This window comes from Salmo trutta, chromosome 33, assembly GCF_901001165.1.
Source record: "Salmo trutta chromosome 33, fSalTru1.1, whole genome shotgun sequence".
Classification (NCBI taxonomy): Eukaryota; Metazoa; Chordata; class Actinopteri; order Salmoniformes; family Salmonidae; genus Salmo; species Salmo trutta.
The window spans coordinates 24280459-24299446 of record NC_042989.1 but is presented as its reverse complement, the minus strand read 5'-3'; the positions used below and the strand labels follow the sequence as shown (position 1 = coordinate 24299446).

General features: G+C 42.2%; 1 protein-coding gene and 1 long non-coding RNA gene across 2 annotated transcripts in view; both read left to right on the top strand.

Annotated features, from left to right (window-relative positions):
• LOC115172713 (chloride intracellular channel protein 4) overlaps positions 1-15761 on the top strand; it is a 29592-nt gene extending 13831 nt beyond the window's left edge. Inside the window, exons 2-6 of the mRNA XM_029730408.1 lie at positions 8644-8753; positions 11103-11228; positions 11373-11479; positions 12934-13115; positions 13929-15761. Coding sequence (XP_029586268.1) covers positions 8644-8753; positions 11103-11228; positions 11373-11479; positions 12934-13115; positions 13929-14093 — 690 coding nt within the window. The 3' untranslated portion in view covers positions 14094-15761. The remainder of the gene's footprint in view (positions 1-8643; positions 8754-11102; positions 11229-11372; positions 11480-12933; positions 13116-13928) is intronic.
• Positions 3336-4769, top strand: LOC115172715 (uncharacterized). The gene is made up of 2 exons (XR_003871476.1): positions 3336-3460; positions 4040-4769. It is a non-coding gene; the product is annotated as an uncharacterized LOC115172715 (long non-coding RNA).
• Positions 15762-18988: the final 3227 nt, after the last annotated feature.

The following is an 18988-nucleotide window of genomic DNA, read 5'->3' as shown; positions in this document are numbered from 1 at the left end:
CTGTTTAATCAGCTTCTTGATATGCATCACCTGTCAGGTGGATGGATTAACTTGGCAAAGGAGAAATGCTCACTAACAGGGATGCAACCAAATTTGTCCACCAAATTTGAGATAAATAAGCTTTTTGTGCGAATAGAAAAATCCTGGCATCTTTAATTTCAGCTCATGAAACATGGGACCAACACTTTACATGTTGCATTTATATTTTTGTTCAGTATAGTTGAGACCTACTGTACCATCAGACTTGACATGGCTCAAGATGGTTTTTACACCAGTAGCTCTACCATCAGACTGTGTCAGGTGGGAAGTGATATCATGATTTTGACCCCTCCACTGGTGACATGGCAGTATGTGTGTCTCCTGTAGACGGGGGAGGGAGGGGAGGGCTGACTGAGGTCTCATTGTGCACCGGTGGGCGTCCCTGGACATTCTGTGACTTCGGCATGAGTCATCCTCTCCAACGAACAGACAGCTGTGTGTGTGTGTGACATGACCGTTTGTGTGCGTGTGTGTGCATACACGTGTCGATCTGTGTCTCTTTGTTGATTCAGGTTCTCTCGTTACTTTGATATCAAAAGCGTAACATTCATTGGTAATTGTCAGCTGTTGTAGCACGTGTTGCTTGCTGTAAGTGAAATAGGCCTATTCAAAGCAAAAGAACATTGGGACAATGTGGAATCTCTGAGGAGTTTGTGGAATATGATGCAATCATCAGCAACTCCTGACAAATTTTAACATGAAAAGTAAGAAGATAAATGGATTGATAATTGTTCAGTAATATTTCTAAGTAAGTACTGTGGGATTTAAGTTTTCTTACCACATATAACATGTAAAATTACAACTACTGCTGAATCCCAGATTCTGGTTTGTTTTCTGAAAACTGTGTGATCTCATGACCATATTAGGTGCTGGCCCGAAATAACAATTTCTTACCTCACTTCAAATTTTATTGGTCTGTTTTTTATCCATTGACACCCACAGAACTGTCCACAAACAAAAGAGCTCTGTGCCTTTCCTCCATATTCCTGCTTGTTATTCCCCACAAGGACCTCTGTATTCACACTGCATTTTTTACATTTTTACATTTTAGTCATTTAGCAGACGCTCTTATCCAGAGCGACTTACAGTGGTGAATGCATACATTTCATACAATTTTATACATTTTTTTTTTAATCTGTGCTGGCCCCCCGTGGGAATCGAACCCACAACCCTGGCGTTGCAAACACCATGCTCTACCAACTGAGCTACAGTTGGTAGAGCATGGTGTTTGCAACGCCAGGGTTGAATGTAATGGTTCTGAGACACTGCTCAGAGCAATGGATACTTGAGAGAGAACAGTGTTAAGATGGCCTGTTCCACCACTCAGAGAGACAGAACTAAGCCATGATTCATTGACAATTAAGGGCTTCAGACACGGGTTACAGTGACACTGAACTGTCTCATTACGCACACCTGATTCCAATTCCCCTGATGAGTAATTGTATACATGTGCCCTCTGTTCACAACTGTCTTGTCGGTTATTGTTCCCAAGTTTGTTGGTCTTGTCAGTACTTGTGCTGTGTGGTTTTGGCTTTCGTGCTAAGTGTATTGTGTACTCGTTATTATGGGTCTCATCCCGTGTGTTGTTGTGCACTTGTTATTATGGGTCTCGTCCCTTGTATTTATTTGAGTTTTAACCTCGCTCTTTTGTTTGGGTTACAGCCCTGTGTTTTTGTGTACGTGTTTGTTTTGGGCTTCGTCCCTGTGCCTTTCATGGCATGTTTTATTTTTGGGTCGAGTATTAAAATCCCCTCTTACGTATTCCAGCGCCTGTCTCCAATCATTTATACAACGTGACATTTAATATGACGTGTAGACTATTTGAAATGATGTGCGCTTCTTACATTCACCTTCATGTTTATTCAAATCATATGGTTTGGTTTCAATACTTCAAAACCAAATGGTAGGTCCAGGTAGTCACAAAAATAGATGGGTGTTGGTTAAATTGTGATTTTAATGATTGGTGCGAATTTGGAGCGGTAGTTTTTTTTTCTTCCTGTGAGCGTGGAGCGAGCGGTTGGAAAGGACATGGAGTGACTTCATGAGCTGGATTTCCAACCGCTCAACTCCGCTCACATACTGTTCCTATGTCTTAAAAACAGTTTGAGTTTGTTGAAGAGGTTGTGGAAGAAGATGAGAGGAGAGTGCCAAGCAGCATGCTGCTTCTGAAGCTAACAGTGCTGAGAAGGGTGTGGCTTGCGCTCTGCTTTCTTTTCCCCTAGACGGTTCTCACCCACTCAATCTAGCCTTTTTGTCTCCCTTTCTCCTTAACTAGGTTTATGCTAATTCCACCAGTCTATTCTATTCCTGTATTCCCTCCTTCTACACCATTCTCCCTCCCCTCTCCTCTGTCTCAGAGAAGGTAGGGCTGCAGGGAGTCTCAGTGGGAATAGCAGACTAGGGCTAGGTACATTGCCGGAAACACACATGTCAGAGGGCTGTCTGCTCTTTGCTGCTGCAGTTCCAGTAGACAACATCCCTGCCATGTTCTGACACAAAGAGAAAGGGTTTCTCAGCTGCTGCACTGTGGCTGGCCATCTCTGACCACTGGCTCTGCAGCCTGAGGAGAGGAGATGAGCTCACTCCTAAAGCTGCTGCTCACTCCATTCATCTACTGAACATGGCTGAATGTCACGGCTTTCTTCGTCGGAGGACGATATAGCGAAATCGTCGTCCGAAAAGGTGGACCAATATGCAGCAGAGTTGGTGTTCATTTTCTTAATTTATTAACAAACGTTGAACACGGGAAAACAAGAAAACAATAAGCACGACAAATGACAGTTTTGCATGATAACAAAACACACAATGCAAAAACAATCTCCCACAAATACGAGACAAGCACACCCAACTAATATAGGACTTCCAATCAAAGGCAACACCAAACAGCTGCCTTCAATTGGAAGTCCACCCCAATTAACTCAACATAGAAACACACTCACTAGACTACACATAGAAATACATAAACATAGACCATAACTCAAAACCCGGAAATAATAAATCAAACACCCTCCTAACTAACACACCACCCTGAACCACATAAAACAAATACCCTTTGCCACGTCCTGACCAAACTACAATAACAATTAACCCTTATACTGGCCAGGACGTGACACTGAAATCCACGGCTGTGTCCAAATACCAATATTTTCGTCCTAAATAGTAGGCTGTTTTTGAGTATGTAACATTTCGAAAATCAAATATACTTTAAATGCCTGGATGTCATACTCATTTCGGATTTGACGACAGTTGATCATCTGTTGTCAATTAGATATGGTGATGCCCAACTGAAATGAACGAATAGCGGGAACAACGCAATGACGCATTTCACAGCCACAATGCATTGGAAGAGGATGCACCGCAAGTTTTGAGTACATAACTTGGAAGATGGCGAATAGCAAAGCTTCTACGGTGGTGTTCAAATGTAAGTAGTTTTTGTTCTCCTTAAAATTATCACAACTATTTCATCGTACATACATTTTTGAAAACCGATCTGCAGCCTGCTGCCTACCATGCCTTTAGCTAGCTACATGCTGTAGTAGGTCTAGAAGTTAACTGTTAGAACAGTAACCTTAGCTACAGCGTTACTTGCTGTTGAGCGACAACTTCATATTTAATGTTAGCTAGCTAGCTGCTACTTGTTGTAAATACCACTAGCTATAACGTTAGTAACGCGGTAGCCTACATTCCTATTTTCCAAAGCGGTGCTGGTCCCAACAACTCTTCTAGTTTACCTGACGTTGGTTCATCTGCGTTGAGCTGATTGTAGTGTTCATGCCATGCAATATTAGTTTATACCTGAATGGTTACTGCCTAAATGGGTCTTGTTTCATTGCACACACAACCTGTTATGGTGTAAGTAATGGTAAAATGCACTACTTACTGTTTCACCTTGGCGCTCCAATTTGATAATGTATGTAGCCTGGCTATCTACAGAAAGTTCTCACAACTCTACTTGGCTCATGTTTTGGTTAATGTTGTACTTCATCTTATGTCTTTTCAGGATCTACATGAAGGAGTGTGAGCTGGAGGGGCCACTATCACCTGCATGGGTGAAAAAGAAGTGGGAGAACTTTAAGCAAAAACACACAGTATGCTACTTACTGTATGTTAGCTTGACATTTATTGCTGTGCTGTGCTGTACTTGGCTAATAAAGTTACCTTTTTCTCTGAGAGCACCAACACTTTCCAATATATTTCCTATGCTTCAACTGCACATTCATGTATATAAGTGTGAAGAGAAACATGTTAGAAAGGTTCACGTATTCCAGAGAAATGTACTGTAATTGGCATAATACCAGGGCTTTACATGTAGTATGTTTGATGCTGAAAGTGATTTTTCAGGAGTTGAAAGCTCCCTCCACTGGAGTCAGCACTGAGGGAGGGGAGGCCACAGCTGCATCCTAGAAGTGGTGATGGATGAGGCGCTGCCACTCCATCACCCCACCGGTCATGGACATCATCTCCTCATCCTCCCAAGGTGCAGCTGTGGGCTCCTCTCCCTCCCAGGAAGGTCCAGATGTAGAGTCTGGAGAAGGAGCGGGAGAAGGAGGTGACTGCCAGGGAGGCACGTCTTATGACCATTTTAGAGGCCATAAAGTAGCTTTATGTAATTTAATTTAGCTATTCATTTTGTAATGTTTTTGGTGAAGTCATTTTTTGGTCGATTTCAGTTTTTTTCATTGAAATGTGTTTCTTGTTTGTAATAAAACATTTTATTTGATACCAGTACATCCACTGTTGGTGTGTTTTTTACTTTCAACGTTCAAAAATACATTCGTACATCTGAGCTATCTTGTTGCAGGTGCCTGGTAACGATTAGATAACTTGAAAGGAAAAAGAAACCTACACACTGATCTTGCTAGCATCACTTTTTCTATCGAAGCTTATGCTTCGGCCTCTTGGCCTTCGTCAGAGATTTTTGTTCTATTTTTTTTGTTCTAAATAAACCATCTTTGGGATAGTAATTGATAATTCTATAGCGCTTTTCATCTCCCATTCCTTTTAAGCTTCAGTTGACTCTTCAATTGATACTTGCATAGACCTACAGTACACAAGTTTACCCCTAATACATTGTTCTAAATGCTAGCTAACGAGCTAATATTAGCCCAAAACAACACTCCGGTGTTAGTGAAAGGCAATGGAGAAAGGTCACTGGGTGGGGATATAAATGATCCTGTCCGGTTCATATGTGAAGCCATAACAGATGGTGTGTTCAAGACAACTGGGGAAAAAAACATGCTCTGACTTCTCTGAGCTGAAGATCGCTGATGTCGCGATTTTTTTCCCCAGTCTGAGCTCATTGTTTTAAGAGTTCCCAGTTGTCTTGAACGCACCAAAAGTATCTGTTTCGGCTGTGGCATACTTTTTACCAAACAGTACGTGATAAATAGTACGTAGTACTAATAGTACACAGTATGCACTTTAAGTAAGTAGTAGGCCAGACAGATTTCAGACATGGCCCATGTCCTTTGTTTACATACCATTTTATTCTGAAAGATGCCATTCACATGGCTACCTCTGTGCAATGATAATCAGTTCTTTATTATGAGTCTGGCCTCCATCGTCATGGAAATAGTCATCGTGTTATGCTGTCATTCCTACCCCTAACACATAGTAACCAACAAGAATACAATCTCTGGATGAAAGCAGAAAATAACACATTGTTGTCTCTATAGTCCCACAAGTATCAGCTACTGGTCTCTTGTTAGATAACAATTGCCTGAGGTTCCATACAGAGCAATACGATTTGATGGCAAGCCTTTCATACACAGGAATCGAATCATAAGGAGGGGACACTGAACAAAGGCTGTGATCTAATTCAACCTTTTGATTTATTGAATTGAGCTCTAACAACAGAACAGCAACTCCAGCCTGTAGTACAGCCAGCAGGCAGATCAAACAGAGAGAACACACTGGGCCTCCACACCACAGAGAGACAAACAGACTGTCTGTACACACCAGCAGAGTGCTGTTAGCCGGACACACTGCCAGGAACATTCTGGAAACAAAGTTCCCTATTCATTCACAAGATTACTTCAGGCCGTACCTCTTTTGAAAAATGTTTTGGCTAGGTATTATTTATCGGATTTCTAGTGGTAGAGAGGGACGTTAGCTCCATCGGAATAAAAATAAAGTTTTATAAATGTGTCATGAAGCCCAGCCCTATCTTGGCACAGGTCCGTCAGTCCATTACTCAAAAGGCTGTGGTATGCCATTTTAATTAGTGTATTTGACATTGGAATGGGCCTGAATCTCAGAGAGGAATTTTCCCTTCCTCAAGATGCCCTCTGCACTGGCCAGAGGGAGAGACATGGAATGAGAAAGGGAAAGAGATGGACAGGAGGCTAGGTTGAAGGGAGGGAAGGCTACAAAATGACTGACAAGACAAAGAGACACAAATTGATGAGCATGCCACTTTTCAGTGAGCCAAGACTTGCTAAAGTAATAGACAGTGAGAAAAGATACATTCCTTTTCTTAATGCTCCGATTACCTTCAGTCCCGGTCCTTCTGAATGAATACTGGGCATTCTTCAGAATTAACTGGCACTGAGAAGAATGGCATTCTTCTTTGTGCTCACCGTCTATGGAACACTCCATAACCAGTTCTGTAAATCTGGAACGGGGGAAGATTTTGACAGTGTGAAAGGGGCTGAGACCATGGCTTGAGTTGATCCTCTTAAAAGAGGCATAATGAACTGGGACATTGGGGCTAATGTCAGAATTTTTGTTTCATTTTATTGAACCTTTATTTAACTAGGCAAGTCCGTTAAGAACAAATTCTTATTTACAAAGACGGCCTATAGAAGACATTGTAGTGACAGTCAAATTATTTGTGTTTTGTAGTTTGGGTGTCAATCTCCTACTAATTACTAGTAGGAGTCAAATCAACGGCGATTGGCTCCTCCAGCTATAGTACGTTTGTTTACACAAGCAAGATCTTTACTCATGAATATTTAATTTCACTTTCCTAATTAGTAATTACTACACACGTGTAACATATTAACATTACATGAGAGGAGGATGCATCAAAAACTCCCTCTCTTCGATCTACCGTTTTTTCCTTACTCTGACAACTGTTTCTGCACACACAACATAAGCTGTAAACTGGGATTTGCTTGTACTCTAGAGCATCATTGAAATGGACCAGCTTGAGGTGGATGAGCGGGAGGGAGAGAGGGAGAGAGTGCTGGCGGTGGTAGTTGGAGAGATCTCTGGTGTGTTTATAGGACAGTGTGTCTGCCAGCGGAGTGTTTAGAATATCTCTCTCACTGCCTCATTTTTACTGCTGGGGCTGGAGGCCTGTGTACACTATCATAATGCACAGTAGTAGTTTGTCATGAAAGAGAGGTGAAGGTGGCAGATCTATTTTGGGTAAGGAAAATCCCAACGTGAAAGTGGGTAGTTGCTTGTTTTTCCCCACATCCAGAGATTGTCTGAGAACAGTTGCCTACTTTGTCCATGTCTCTTATTTGGAAGGCATGTAGTCGATTGTTCATTTTAGAAATGACATTTTATTTAACCTTTATTTTAACAGGGACTCAAGCTGAGACCAATTGTCTCACAGATTAGCCCTGTATACACATCAATACACATCAAAAACATCAATATGCATGTGTTACAAATCAAAATAACTTCAGTGATGTTGTCATGGTGATGGTTGAGCACAGTGATTAGGCACTGGCAGACATACTGTATCATCCCCCCTCACACTCAAATACATCAGACTCTCTCTTTAGGTCTAAAGAAACAAGAAGCTGTCCAGCTCCCTCTCAGGGACCCTCTCAGTCACTTCAGGGGTTTGTGTTCCACTTGGCTGCCTGGCAGTGTGGATGAATGGAGGCAGCTGTGGAAGTGTGCTAAAGCGTTTGAGACAGAGGTTGGCCTGCTCTCTGGGACTCAGGGAGCTAGCCTCTAATCTGTGTGAAAGAATCATTGTCTGCTCAAAATATGTCACGCCCTGACCTTAGAGAGCCTTTTTATTTCTCTATTTGGTTAGGTCAGGGTGTGATTTGGGTGGGCATTCTAGTTTTTCTATTTCTTTGTTTGCCGGGTATGGTTCCCAATCAGAGGCAGCTGTCTATCGTTGTCTCTGATTGGGGATCATACTTAGGCAGCCCTTTTTCCACCTTTAGTTTGTGGGATCTTGTTTTTGGTACTGTGCTGTGTAGCCCTACTGAACGTTACGTTTCGTTTGTATTTGTTTTCGGTGTTCATCTAATAAAGTATGATGTACGCCTACCACGCTGCACCTTGGTCCGATCCTTCCATCGACGAGCGTAACAAAATAGGTCAGTGCAGTAAAACACCACTGGTCATTGGAGATTGTAGAACAGAGGTCTGATAATATCAGTGTTCCAAGACTTTTATCCATTTTAAGGCTCAACCTTGACTTGATTGTGATCAGTTTACAAGAGCCATTTAAATCTGTCAGCCGTGTTGGATTCCCTGCCTCTTATCCTTCCAGCCATGGAGCATTTTCTTTGTGGTTATGTGAAAGGCTTGTGTGAATATTTTTTGTTGTTGTTGTCATTTTAATAATGCTGATAATGCTGATGTAGTCTTACCTAATCTAACCTTCTTTTCCGCTCTCTCTCTCTCTCTCAGGCGGGAAGTGATGGCGAGAGCATTGGGAACTGCCCGTTCTCCCAGAGACTCTTCATGATCCTGTGGCTGAAGGGAGTGGTCTTCAACGTCACCACAGTGGACCTGAAGAGGTGAGGGAGACACCAGACATCACACTAGTTCACTTGCTCACTACTCCAACACACGTCACACTATCTAGCTAGCTCAGTCCCCCAGAAGGGATTAGCCTGCTACTCCTCCTCAGCTCTCAACTAGCTCCTGGAAAGCCAGGGAATATTCTCTCTCATTGGCTCTCAGAGCTTTTCGGGGCTCTCCACTAAGACCTTAGCAGCCTAGCAGAACACTTTGAGCCAGCCACACCTCAAACAGCCACACCGCCCTAATTGCTTATTTGGTTTTCTCATGACCTTTCCAAACCCGAGAAATCTGGAAAATAAACAAGCTGCGTTTTGGAGGGGCTAATTGTGGTTGTGCTCACTTCCTCCCTAGATGTTATTTTTCTTACTCTAAAACAGGATCTAAAAGGATCATCTTCCCCTCCCAAAGTCATTTGAACACTATTTAGCCTCGGCTGGAACTATACCAAACTTTCTTCCCCACGTTCACTGTAATGCTGCCTGGCAGCTCCTTACCCAGCCATTATGTCCCTCTATGAGTCAACCTGATTATTTTTCCTCTTCCCAGGCCAAGGCTGCTGGCATATGTGTGATTATTTTCAGATATGGTCAAATGAACTCTTCATTTCCATGGGCCTTTCATCATTGCTGTTTGACTCAGACAGTCCAGTATACAGCAGGCTCTCTGAAGTGGTTTAGAGGGGAAAGCTCATCCACGTAGATGCTTTGCATCTCTTCTCTTGAGAGAGCTCAGAAACACTGCTACCTCTGCCAGGGTCAGTCCTGAGGGTAATCTAGACAAGACTGAGTAGTACACAGAGCAACCTTCTTTTTTACTTCTGGAGGCACCAGAATGTTGTCTATGAATGTTGGCTGTGAATGTTGTCTGAGAATGTTGTCGTTCGGGTGTCTGTGAATATATTTGCGCATGTACGTCTATGTCTGTGGTGAGGGTGTGTAATGGGAAACAAGCTTCTGGAGGTCTTGTAAAAGGCAGTGGAGGATGTCCGCCCACTTAACAGTGTCTGTTTCCCCCTCTGTCAAACATGTCTTTGTTCAGCTGTTCAGACCAGGACTGATAAAGGCTTCACTTTTTCTCCAGTCAACAGAAAGACAAAGTATTGCAAGAGTGTCTTATTTTATCCCATTTTATTGCTATATTGAACTAAGACAGTACATTTTATTTACTACCATTCCACATTGATGTGATTGTGAGTAGCCCATTTAGTAAGGAAAGATGTAGAATTATGATTTCTAATCTTAAGTTTTGCAACCTTGGTATGGAAAACTATTTTTGGCCCAATTCTATGATTAAAGTGTTTTTATTTATCTTGAGAGAACACTTTTACCTCCTCCCCCTTAATGTTGCCATGGGGCAAGTGCTTCCTGTGCTCATTCCAAAGGGTTGAGGTCACTTCCTGTTTTGGTGCCCCTGTGACTTGTTGGTCCTATGAGTGTGTTTCACATCTCCCCTTATAGGGACATCTTAACCACTGTACTTGCGCACATCACATTGCATTTTGACTTGGCTTGCATGTGACGCAGTCTCTATGAATAGGTCAGTGGTAGGCTGTTCTCTGCATAAAAGTTAATTTGCTCCACATTATTTTGTCAATTAACTCAGTCATGGCAATGCTAATACTTCTACACTGTAAGACCTAAAAATATTTTTGTTTTGTAATTTAGTGATTTGGTTTGTGTGGATCATTATGAAACATGACAAAGGGCTTTGTGCTGTTGACGGGTCCTTCATCACATCCTCATTATGTTGTGTGTGTGTGTTCTCATATCTCACCTCCCAGATACCTGGAACAAAACAAGCCTGCTCTGAGCACTGCGGACAGAGGAATGAACTTGGCATACATGCACAAACACACGCACACAATCCTGTTGAAAATAAATTCCAGTCCAGGGTCTGTGTGTGTGAGGGGAGCGCTAGAGAGGGCTAGAAAAGTCTGGAACAGTTGAGCATGGAACTGGGACAGGGAATTGTGTCCTGTCCGTGGGCCACAGCCACCTCCACTGACCTGAGAAAGTAATAGAACTGGGCCCTGGGAAGAAACAGAATAACCCTAATGATTGTTGATGATTGTCACAGACTAGACCGAGACGAGATGGATTATAGGGATATAAAGTGATAGGTTAGTGAGTAATCAGTGACGTCTCAGTTGTGTAGTCGTATAAAACGTTATCCCCAGGGGGAACTTGGTTTTGCAGCAAAGTCATCCATACAAACAAGACAGACATTTCAACAACATTAAGGACTTTACACAGTATAAGGCATGCATTGCATTTGGCTGATATGGGTATTTACCAGTCTGTTGTGACATGCCCACTAAATCCCCTGTCTTTTCCTCTTCCCAGGAAGCCTGCAGACCTCCAGAACCTGGCCCCAGGCACACACCCTCCCTTCATCACCTTCAACGGGGAGGTCAAGACAGACGTCAACAAGATAGAGGAGTTCTTGGAGGATGTCCTCAGCCCACCCAAGTGAGTCATCTCGTCTGGGTGGTAACAGCTCGTCACGCCCACTAGGCACATCACACTGCCTCCAAGTGTAGATACCTAGGTTACAGTATACACTCTGCTTGTTTGAGATCTAACCAGGTGTATCATCTGTGTGTGTGTGTGTAGGTTCACCAAGCTTAGTGCCAGACACCCTGAGTCCAACACAGCTGGGATGGACATCTTTGCCAAGTTCTCAGCCTTCATAAAAAACTCAAAACCCAATGCCAACGAAGGTGAGCTTCCACTCCCTATAACATAATTAACAAGCACACATAAACCTGTGTGCTTCAACAGTTCTGTGGTTGCTAGGTGACAGCAGTAGCCTGAGGTCATTGGTGGCTGGGTGACGGACGGACGGACGGACGGGGGGCTGACATGTCAACATAGAGCTTTTGTTCTCTGTGGTGGCCTCTCTCTGTCCCCAGTACCATTCCTGCCACTGTACCCCATGTCACCTGGCTGGGTTCTCTAAAGAAACAACCAAACGGCCTGGTAAAAACAACAGAGCGAGATGGTCTGGAAATGAGCTCACAGCAACTCTCTTGTCTCCCCTGGCTTTTAACATGCATGCCACAGCTATAAATATATTGCCAACAGACATGTTTTGTACAAGACAACAGATGACAGTATACTGTAGCTTTGCCTCAGTCATATTGGCTATTGTTTCTCTGTCTGTATGCCATGTTAATCTGGGGTAAACTGTTTATGACACAGTATCAGTTCATGTCCTCTGGTATCTTGGATGGTATGGTTTCTTTCTATTCTCCACCCTGTAGAAATATTGACCCATCGTGATGGTTGGCTTTGAATATCTTCTGGGCTATGTCAACAGTACTTTATTGCTGAAAGTCATATCTGAATGATAAGCATGCACTATTTATAGGACAGTCACACTAAAATGTAAAACACAATATGCCCAGTCACACACTCTCCAACTGGCTTGAATACATAGCATTCCAATAAGTCGAATTTGCTCAGTGAACCACAATTAGTCCAACCCCTGCTATCTATTTTGGTTGTATGAACTACTCCTTATTTGGGCTCTCAAGATAATGCCAAAAACTGGGATCAAGGAATGTACTCTCTCAAAGTACTACAGCAAGGCAGCTTAAGTTCTGCCATTTTGCTATAAAATGCTGCCCTCGCGTGGCAGACTACAGAACTGCTGTGTATCCTGTAGTGTCGTTTTGAAAAGTGGTCTAGAATACTCAACACAATGCAGGCAGGCTGGTTTGTGAATGCTATATGCAGTTGACAGTTGTTGTGCTAGTGTTGTGGAAATTACCACCAGGGACACCTGAAGTCAATCTTAAATGAATCATTCTTTAGTATCAGCAAGCTGGAGAGGTTCCAATAAACTTAATGCACCAAGTAGTACACGTCTGTCAGGAGCTCCGCCGGGGCAGTCCCGATACTTCTCTTATATACTGCTTACACAGACAAGTTATATTTAATATAGCTTATTCATAATTAATTCATTAACATTTGGTTCATGCATGTGACCGACCAATACCTCAAGGCTTCTTCTCTCCAAGCTGAGCCAAACTGGTTATACTAATGGTGAGGATTCCTCCCAGGCACAATCAGTCACTTGCATGAACCCAGTAAAATTGGTTATTAGAAAAGCACAACAATAAAATGTTCCTTCACATTAGTTAGATGATAAATGTTCCTTTTTTTGCTGTAGGTCTGGAGCGTGGGCTGTTGAAGACCCTGCAGAAGCTGGATGAGTACCTGCGTGCCCCACTGCCTGACGAGATCGACCACAACAGCATTGAGGATGTCAAGATCTCCACTCGCAAGTTCCTGGATGGTGACAACATGACACTGGCTGACTGCAACCTCCTTCCCAAGCTGCACATCGTCAAGGTAAGAGCAGAGGCCAATAAACATCACATTATACACTGAGTGTACAGAACATTGTATACTCACTGCTCTTTCCATGAGATAGACTGACCAGGTGAATCCAGGTGAAAGCTATGATCTCTTATTGATGTCACCTGTTAAATCCACTCGATCAATGTAGATTAAGGCGAGGAGACGGGTTCAAGAATAATTTTTAAGCCTTAAGACAATTGAGACGTGGATTGGTGTGTCTGTCATTCAGAGGGTGAATGAGCAAGACAAAAGATTTAAATGCGTTTGAACGGAGTATGATGGTAGGTGCCAGGTGCTCTGGTTTGTGTCAAACTGCAACACTGCATAGTTTCATGTTCAACAGTTTCCTGTGTGTATCAAGAATGGTCCACCAACCAAAGGACATCCAGCCAACTTGACACAACTGTGGAAAGCATTGGAGTCAACATGGGCCAGCATCCCTGTGGACCGCTTTCGATACCTTGTAGAGTCCATGCCCCGACGAATGCCCCGTCCATGCGCAACTCAATATTTTGAAGGTGTTCATAATGTTTGGTATACTCAGTGTACACACACACAGTTGAGTTAGCGAAGTCCCTATAGTAATCCCCCAGCTAAGCTACCTGTGCTATTCTTATGGTAAAATGGAATGCTTATGTTGGACAAATGGAGTGCATCTTGACACAGCAAAGCCCAGAGCACTTAGTGATTTATGCGTTCTGCCACCCAAATCATTTTGTACCACCCTTGGCCTACAGAGGGACCTCTTCTCTAGAAGTTTATCTAAGACTAAATTAATTAATCAATGTCCCCCTCCATCCACAGGTGGTGACCAAGAAGTACAGAGGCTTTGACATCCCCAAGGACATGACGGGTATCTGGCAGTACCTGCAGAACGCCTACACACACGAGGAGTTCACCAACACCTGCCCCAGTGACAGAGAGATCGAGATCGCCTACCAAGACGTGGCCAAGAGGCTGATCAAATAGGGCCCCCCCACCCCCCAACACTGGGACTGGTCTGTTCAGACACGAGAAAGAGAACTATGGACTACCTTTCCTTTTCTCCTCATTTAGAGCAAACACAATGCATGAGCTCCTTTGTTCTTACTTTCCCTTTTATTTTTGGAGATCTCTTGAGTACATGAAGCAGCTCAGAAAGTTTACTGACGGTCCATTGTTTATCATCTTTTTTTGTTTTCTCTTTGATATGATGATTTGATTGGCGATCTCCCAGATCAGACGCAGGCTGGTGTGTATCAGAGCTTATCAGTGTTGGAGGGCAATCTACACACACTCCTTATGAAGTGACCTTCCGACTGACCCTCTGTCTCCTCATGGGAATATGGTCACAACCTGTGTTTTTCTATTTTCCATTCAGCTGTTCAATATTCATTTGGTTTTTAGGCTTGCTATGAAAGTGAAAATTACAAGGCTGATTTTGTGTTTTGGCTACAGAGTTGATTTATACAGTATTGAAAGATTCTGTGTTTTTGTCTCTAGAGGATAAATGAGGGCAGGTTTCACTGCATGTAGATAGACGCTAGGCCAAACCACTGAGTTTGACATATTGGTGCGATATGCTTCATTTTACTGTTGCGTTGCTTAAGTAAATTGCAATAACTATAATAGAAGTAAGGCTACATGTTTTCCATGCTCTGATACCATTTTCCTTCCTTGACCTTATGCTGAGCTCTGTCAGGGCTTTCCACAATGTACCTGAACCAGGTGCTTGGATGAGATGTTTTCAGCTCAGGACAATGGAACCAGAGATTAATGAAATATGTAGCAATGAAATATTAGATAATATCTAGCAAATAAAACCAACCATTTAGAATTCATCCTGGCATTGCCTCACATCACTGCTCCATATAGACACTGACACTCTGGGCAGTGAAGCTCCATTTTTACCAGAAATAACATGTGTTTTTTATTTTCTCCTGTAAAGCATGAAGGGAAGTCTTTAGCTTGTGTTGTTCTGGCAGCAGTGGTAGCTTATATTATACTTCAGCCACCAAAAAGGGCACATTAATTCTGGTCTCACTGTGGATCGAATGACTCCTGCTATCTAAACTAGTGAAGTATAAAAACCACACACTTTCTCTTTCTCCCATAGAATAAGGAAGAATGGTAATGTGCAGTCAGCCATCAGGAAAGATGACACTAAAGATATTTATGAGAAAAGGAATTGGGGAGAGGAGAATGGTAATGAATATCATGTAGGATTTCATTTTCTCATTATTACGAATGCTCTCAAAGGTAGTGAATGTATTCTTTCGTAGTTCCAAAATGCTTTAGTGTGGATAAAGCAAAAATATATATTTTGTTTTATCTCCCCGTGTTTTGCCGACATCTTTTCAGACATTTGTTGTAATACACATTTCATAAAAGGAATTGTAAATATTTGTTTTGATTATTCAGAATTCAATGTGTACACTTATTGGTTTGAATTTGGGGAAAATAGGCATTTTTTACCTGCTTGGGTTTTAATACTAGAAGACATCTCCTCTGGCCTTTTTTGTTTTCTCCAGCGCAGGTTTTCAAAAATCACTGCAATGACGACATGTGTATGTCAATGTCAGAAGAAAAGATCCAGGCTATGTCATGGCTTTTTTTTTTAACAATATTGACTTTATTGAAATAAACCTCTTATTGGCACTCTGGTTTGTAGCTGTGATTGCTAGGGGCTGTTCCAGAACGCAGGATCAATACGTTTTAAAATCAGTTACCTAGTGGGCCTACAGTCACTGTACATGTCATTATGTTATGGGTGATTGAGGGGAGACGGAGCAGAGGGGGGTATACTCCAAAGCAAGCTCAATGCATTAGCCAGCTAACTTGCCTTAATATTCTGAAATCACTTTATATTTTTCACAAAGATGGGCCATGCCCATTTCAAGGTTAATTGCTTCAACAACCAAAAATACATATCTAAGTTTAGCTTTCTTAATGAGTTAGCGAGGTAACTTTGGTCAACTCTGATCGGGATAACCGGGTCATATGAAAGTGGCTCACCTTTTAGCCAGGTAAGTTTATATGGCAATGAATCCTTCAGAACTAACCTGCTCACAGCTAACTCCACCAGTGGAGTCTGGTGGGAGGAGCTATAGGAGGACAGGGTCATTGGAGTGTAATAAATGGAACGGAGTCAAACATGGTTTCCATATGTTTGATACTGTTCCATTTATTACTATATGACAGCCCTCCTATAGCCCATCCCACCAGCCTCCACTGAACTTCACTCACCCTGAATTAAATGACTGAGCCACGATTTGAGGACCAATGAAATCAGATTCCTTCCCTCTTGCAAAGATTGCGTCATCATCCCTTTCATTTGAGGAAGACAACTGATTAAATATTTTATTAATCAATTGTTTTTGTGTAAAAAAAAAGTTAGAATATGACATTACACATTTAGTAATGACAGAATGCATTTTAAACTAAACGCACAGTATAAACACTTGTATGATGACATCATTTTTTATGATAAGAGTTGGAGAAGGTGCATTGAGAAGCACACCGAAGTCGGTGTGAAGGAAATGTAATAAAAGCCCATTTCAAACTATAGCCTGCTGAATTTGCACTATAACTTTTCTTTCATTTTGATTTCGGCACAAATTTAAATGCGGAATTGACTCGCCCATGGAATAACGTTTCGGCTTGTTCTCAATGAAGAGTTTAGTGTTCGACTAGCCATGTGCGACATGCACGCGAAGTTACAAGCCTACTAGTTATCAGCAGGCTGACGAGCAATCTCCACCGTCGTAGTATAGATGAAGCCTGAGCTGGAATGTGAAGCTAACTGATGCTGGTTAGCTTTAGGAAACCCTGAGTAGATCTAGCTTGCTTCAATGGATAGCCCTCAGTTTGTTAATTAACTGACCTCCGCATAGTTTTCACTGAAGTGGAATGAATGTCCACCCTCCTTCCAACTGAAGATGCCTTCACATTCAGACTTCAGCTGCTTCATCATGTTTTGGACCCTGTCTGCTCCTAATTGGAACTATTTCCGTGTTGCACTGCACAAACAAGTCAATTCTACTGGCAGATAATTCCCAAAGTTGTGCAAGCAGGAAGAGGTGCAGGGGTGTCCTCCAGATCGTTAAAGTGTCATGTTTCACACCCAGACATTCTCTTCTGGCTAAATAACATTTTCACACAGTCTCTCTCTTTCCTCATAAGTCACACAGAGGAAATCCACCCAGACTAAAACCAATGGACTGGAGCTGTGTGTGTGTGTGTAACCAAAACAAGGCTGGCTATCATTCAGTCAGACCACACAGTTATTAGGGGTGTGGTGTATTATTGTAATTGAAATTAAATATCTTTGCAGGTCAGTAGTGTCCATATAGCTGTTTCTGTGTTCCAGTCTCTGCTCTGTTCCGGGCGTGAACAGGAAGGCAGGAGCCAGATGACCAACAGGGGGAGCTAGTCACCATAACCATAAGCATTTCCATCAGCATTGTGTCAATGTGATGTTATCTCCTGAGAGAGACAATGACATGTTATGAGTGTATCTCTGGTTACTATATGGTCATAAAATAGGTTTTTGAGCAAGTGGTTGGAAGGATTTTTTAACCAAACAATATTAAATGCACTAATATGAGAATTGTTCAGACAATACCCTTGTTCTTTAGAACTGAATATGTATTTTGTTTATTTGTTGGTATCTGTGGTCACATAAGAATCCAATAGAGACAATATATTTAGCCATATTTCACAATTCATGTCTGTTATCATAGTGACTGACTGGTGTGTTTTCATGGATGCCATGGGAAGCCAGGCTTCCCAAAAAAATGACAAAAAGAAAAACATACAAAATCATTTTTCTTTCGTCTCTCTGTGTTTCATAAATGTCCTTCAATTCGCAAGAAGCTGAATGTATCTCACTGGAGTGATTATCCAAGCGAACGAAACAACGCCCCTCTGTCTCTGTATGTGTAGCCCATCTATTCTGTCTGGTTTAAAATAGTATGACATTGTTGCCCCCAGTAGCATTGAATTCAAGGGAAGTCAGCAAGCATTTGGCCTCCATTGAATAAAACAAATTAATAATAATAGCAAATCAGCTTTGAGCCAAGCTGAGTAAACTCAGCTGTGAATGGTCCTGGGGCACCAAAAAAAAGTTTCAAGGGATGCCAGTTTGTCTGAAGCCAAATTCAATCACATCACATTAGAAGCCAAATGTCATTGACAGAAAACTTTAATTGCTGCATCCCGTTGTGTCATTGTCCTCGGGTAGCTAGCTAGCTAACCTTAGGATGGTTCTGTGCTATGTACCGGATTGTAACCACTACTCCAATAAGCATATGTGCATTTTATTGTTTTCCGACCTCTGTAAGCAAGAGGCGTGGCTGGAGCCGTGTGATAAGGTTTGCTAGCTGCTAACAAGCTATTTTTGTTAGGTCAAAAATCTGTGGTTAGCTAGGTGCTTATGAACAGATGCTAAAGAACCCCTGACTATAGTTACATGTACAACGCATATTCCTTACAAGTAAAAAGAAAACCAGCATAATGACTGTTGTGACCTCTTTAGTGAGCTAGCCAGCTAGTTAAAGTTAGCTCACAGTTTGTGTAGTCATACTTTTTTCACATGGTGACATGCTAGCTAGAGTTAGCCCACCAGAGAAGGGATATTTAGCTAGCTAGTTAACGTTAACTCACTGTTTGTGTAGTCAGACTTGCTAGCTAACGTTAGGCCATGGTGCCCATGGCAAGGATAGTTGGTTAGCGCACATGACACCACTTAGAAAAGTCTGACTACACAAACGGTGAGCTAATGTTGACTAAATATCGCCTGGTGGGTTAGCTAGTTAGGTACCTTGGTTGGCTAGTTATCTACATTAGCTAAAGTTAGCTGGCAAGTTAGCTCCTAAAGGACCTGT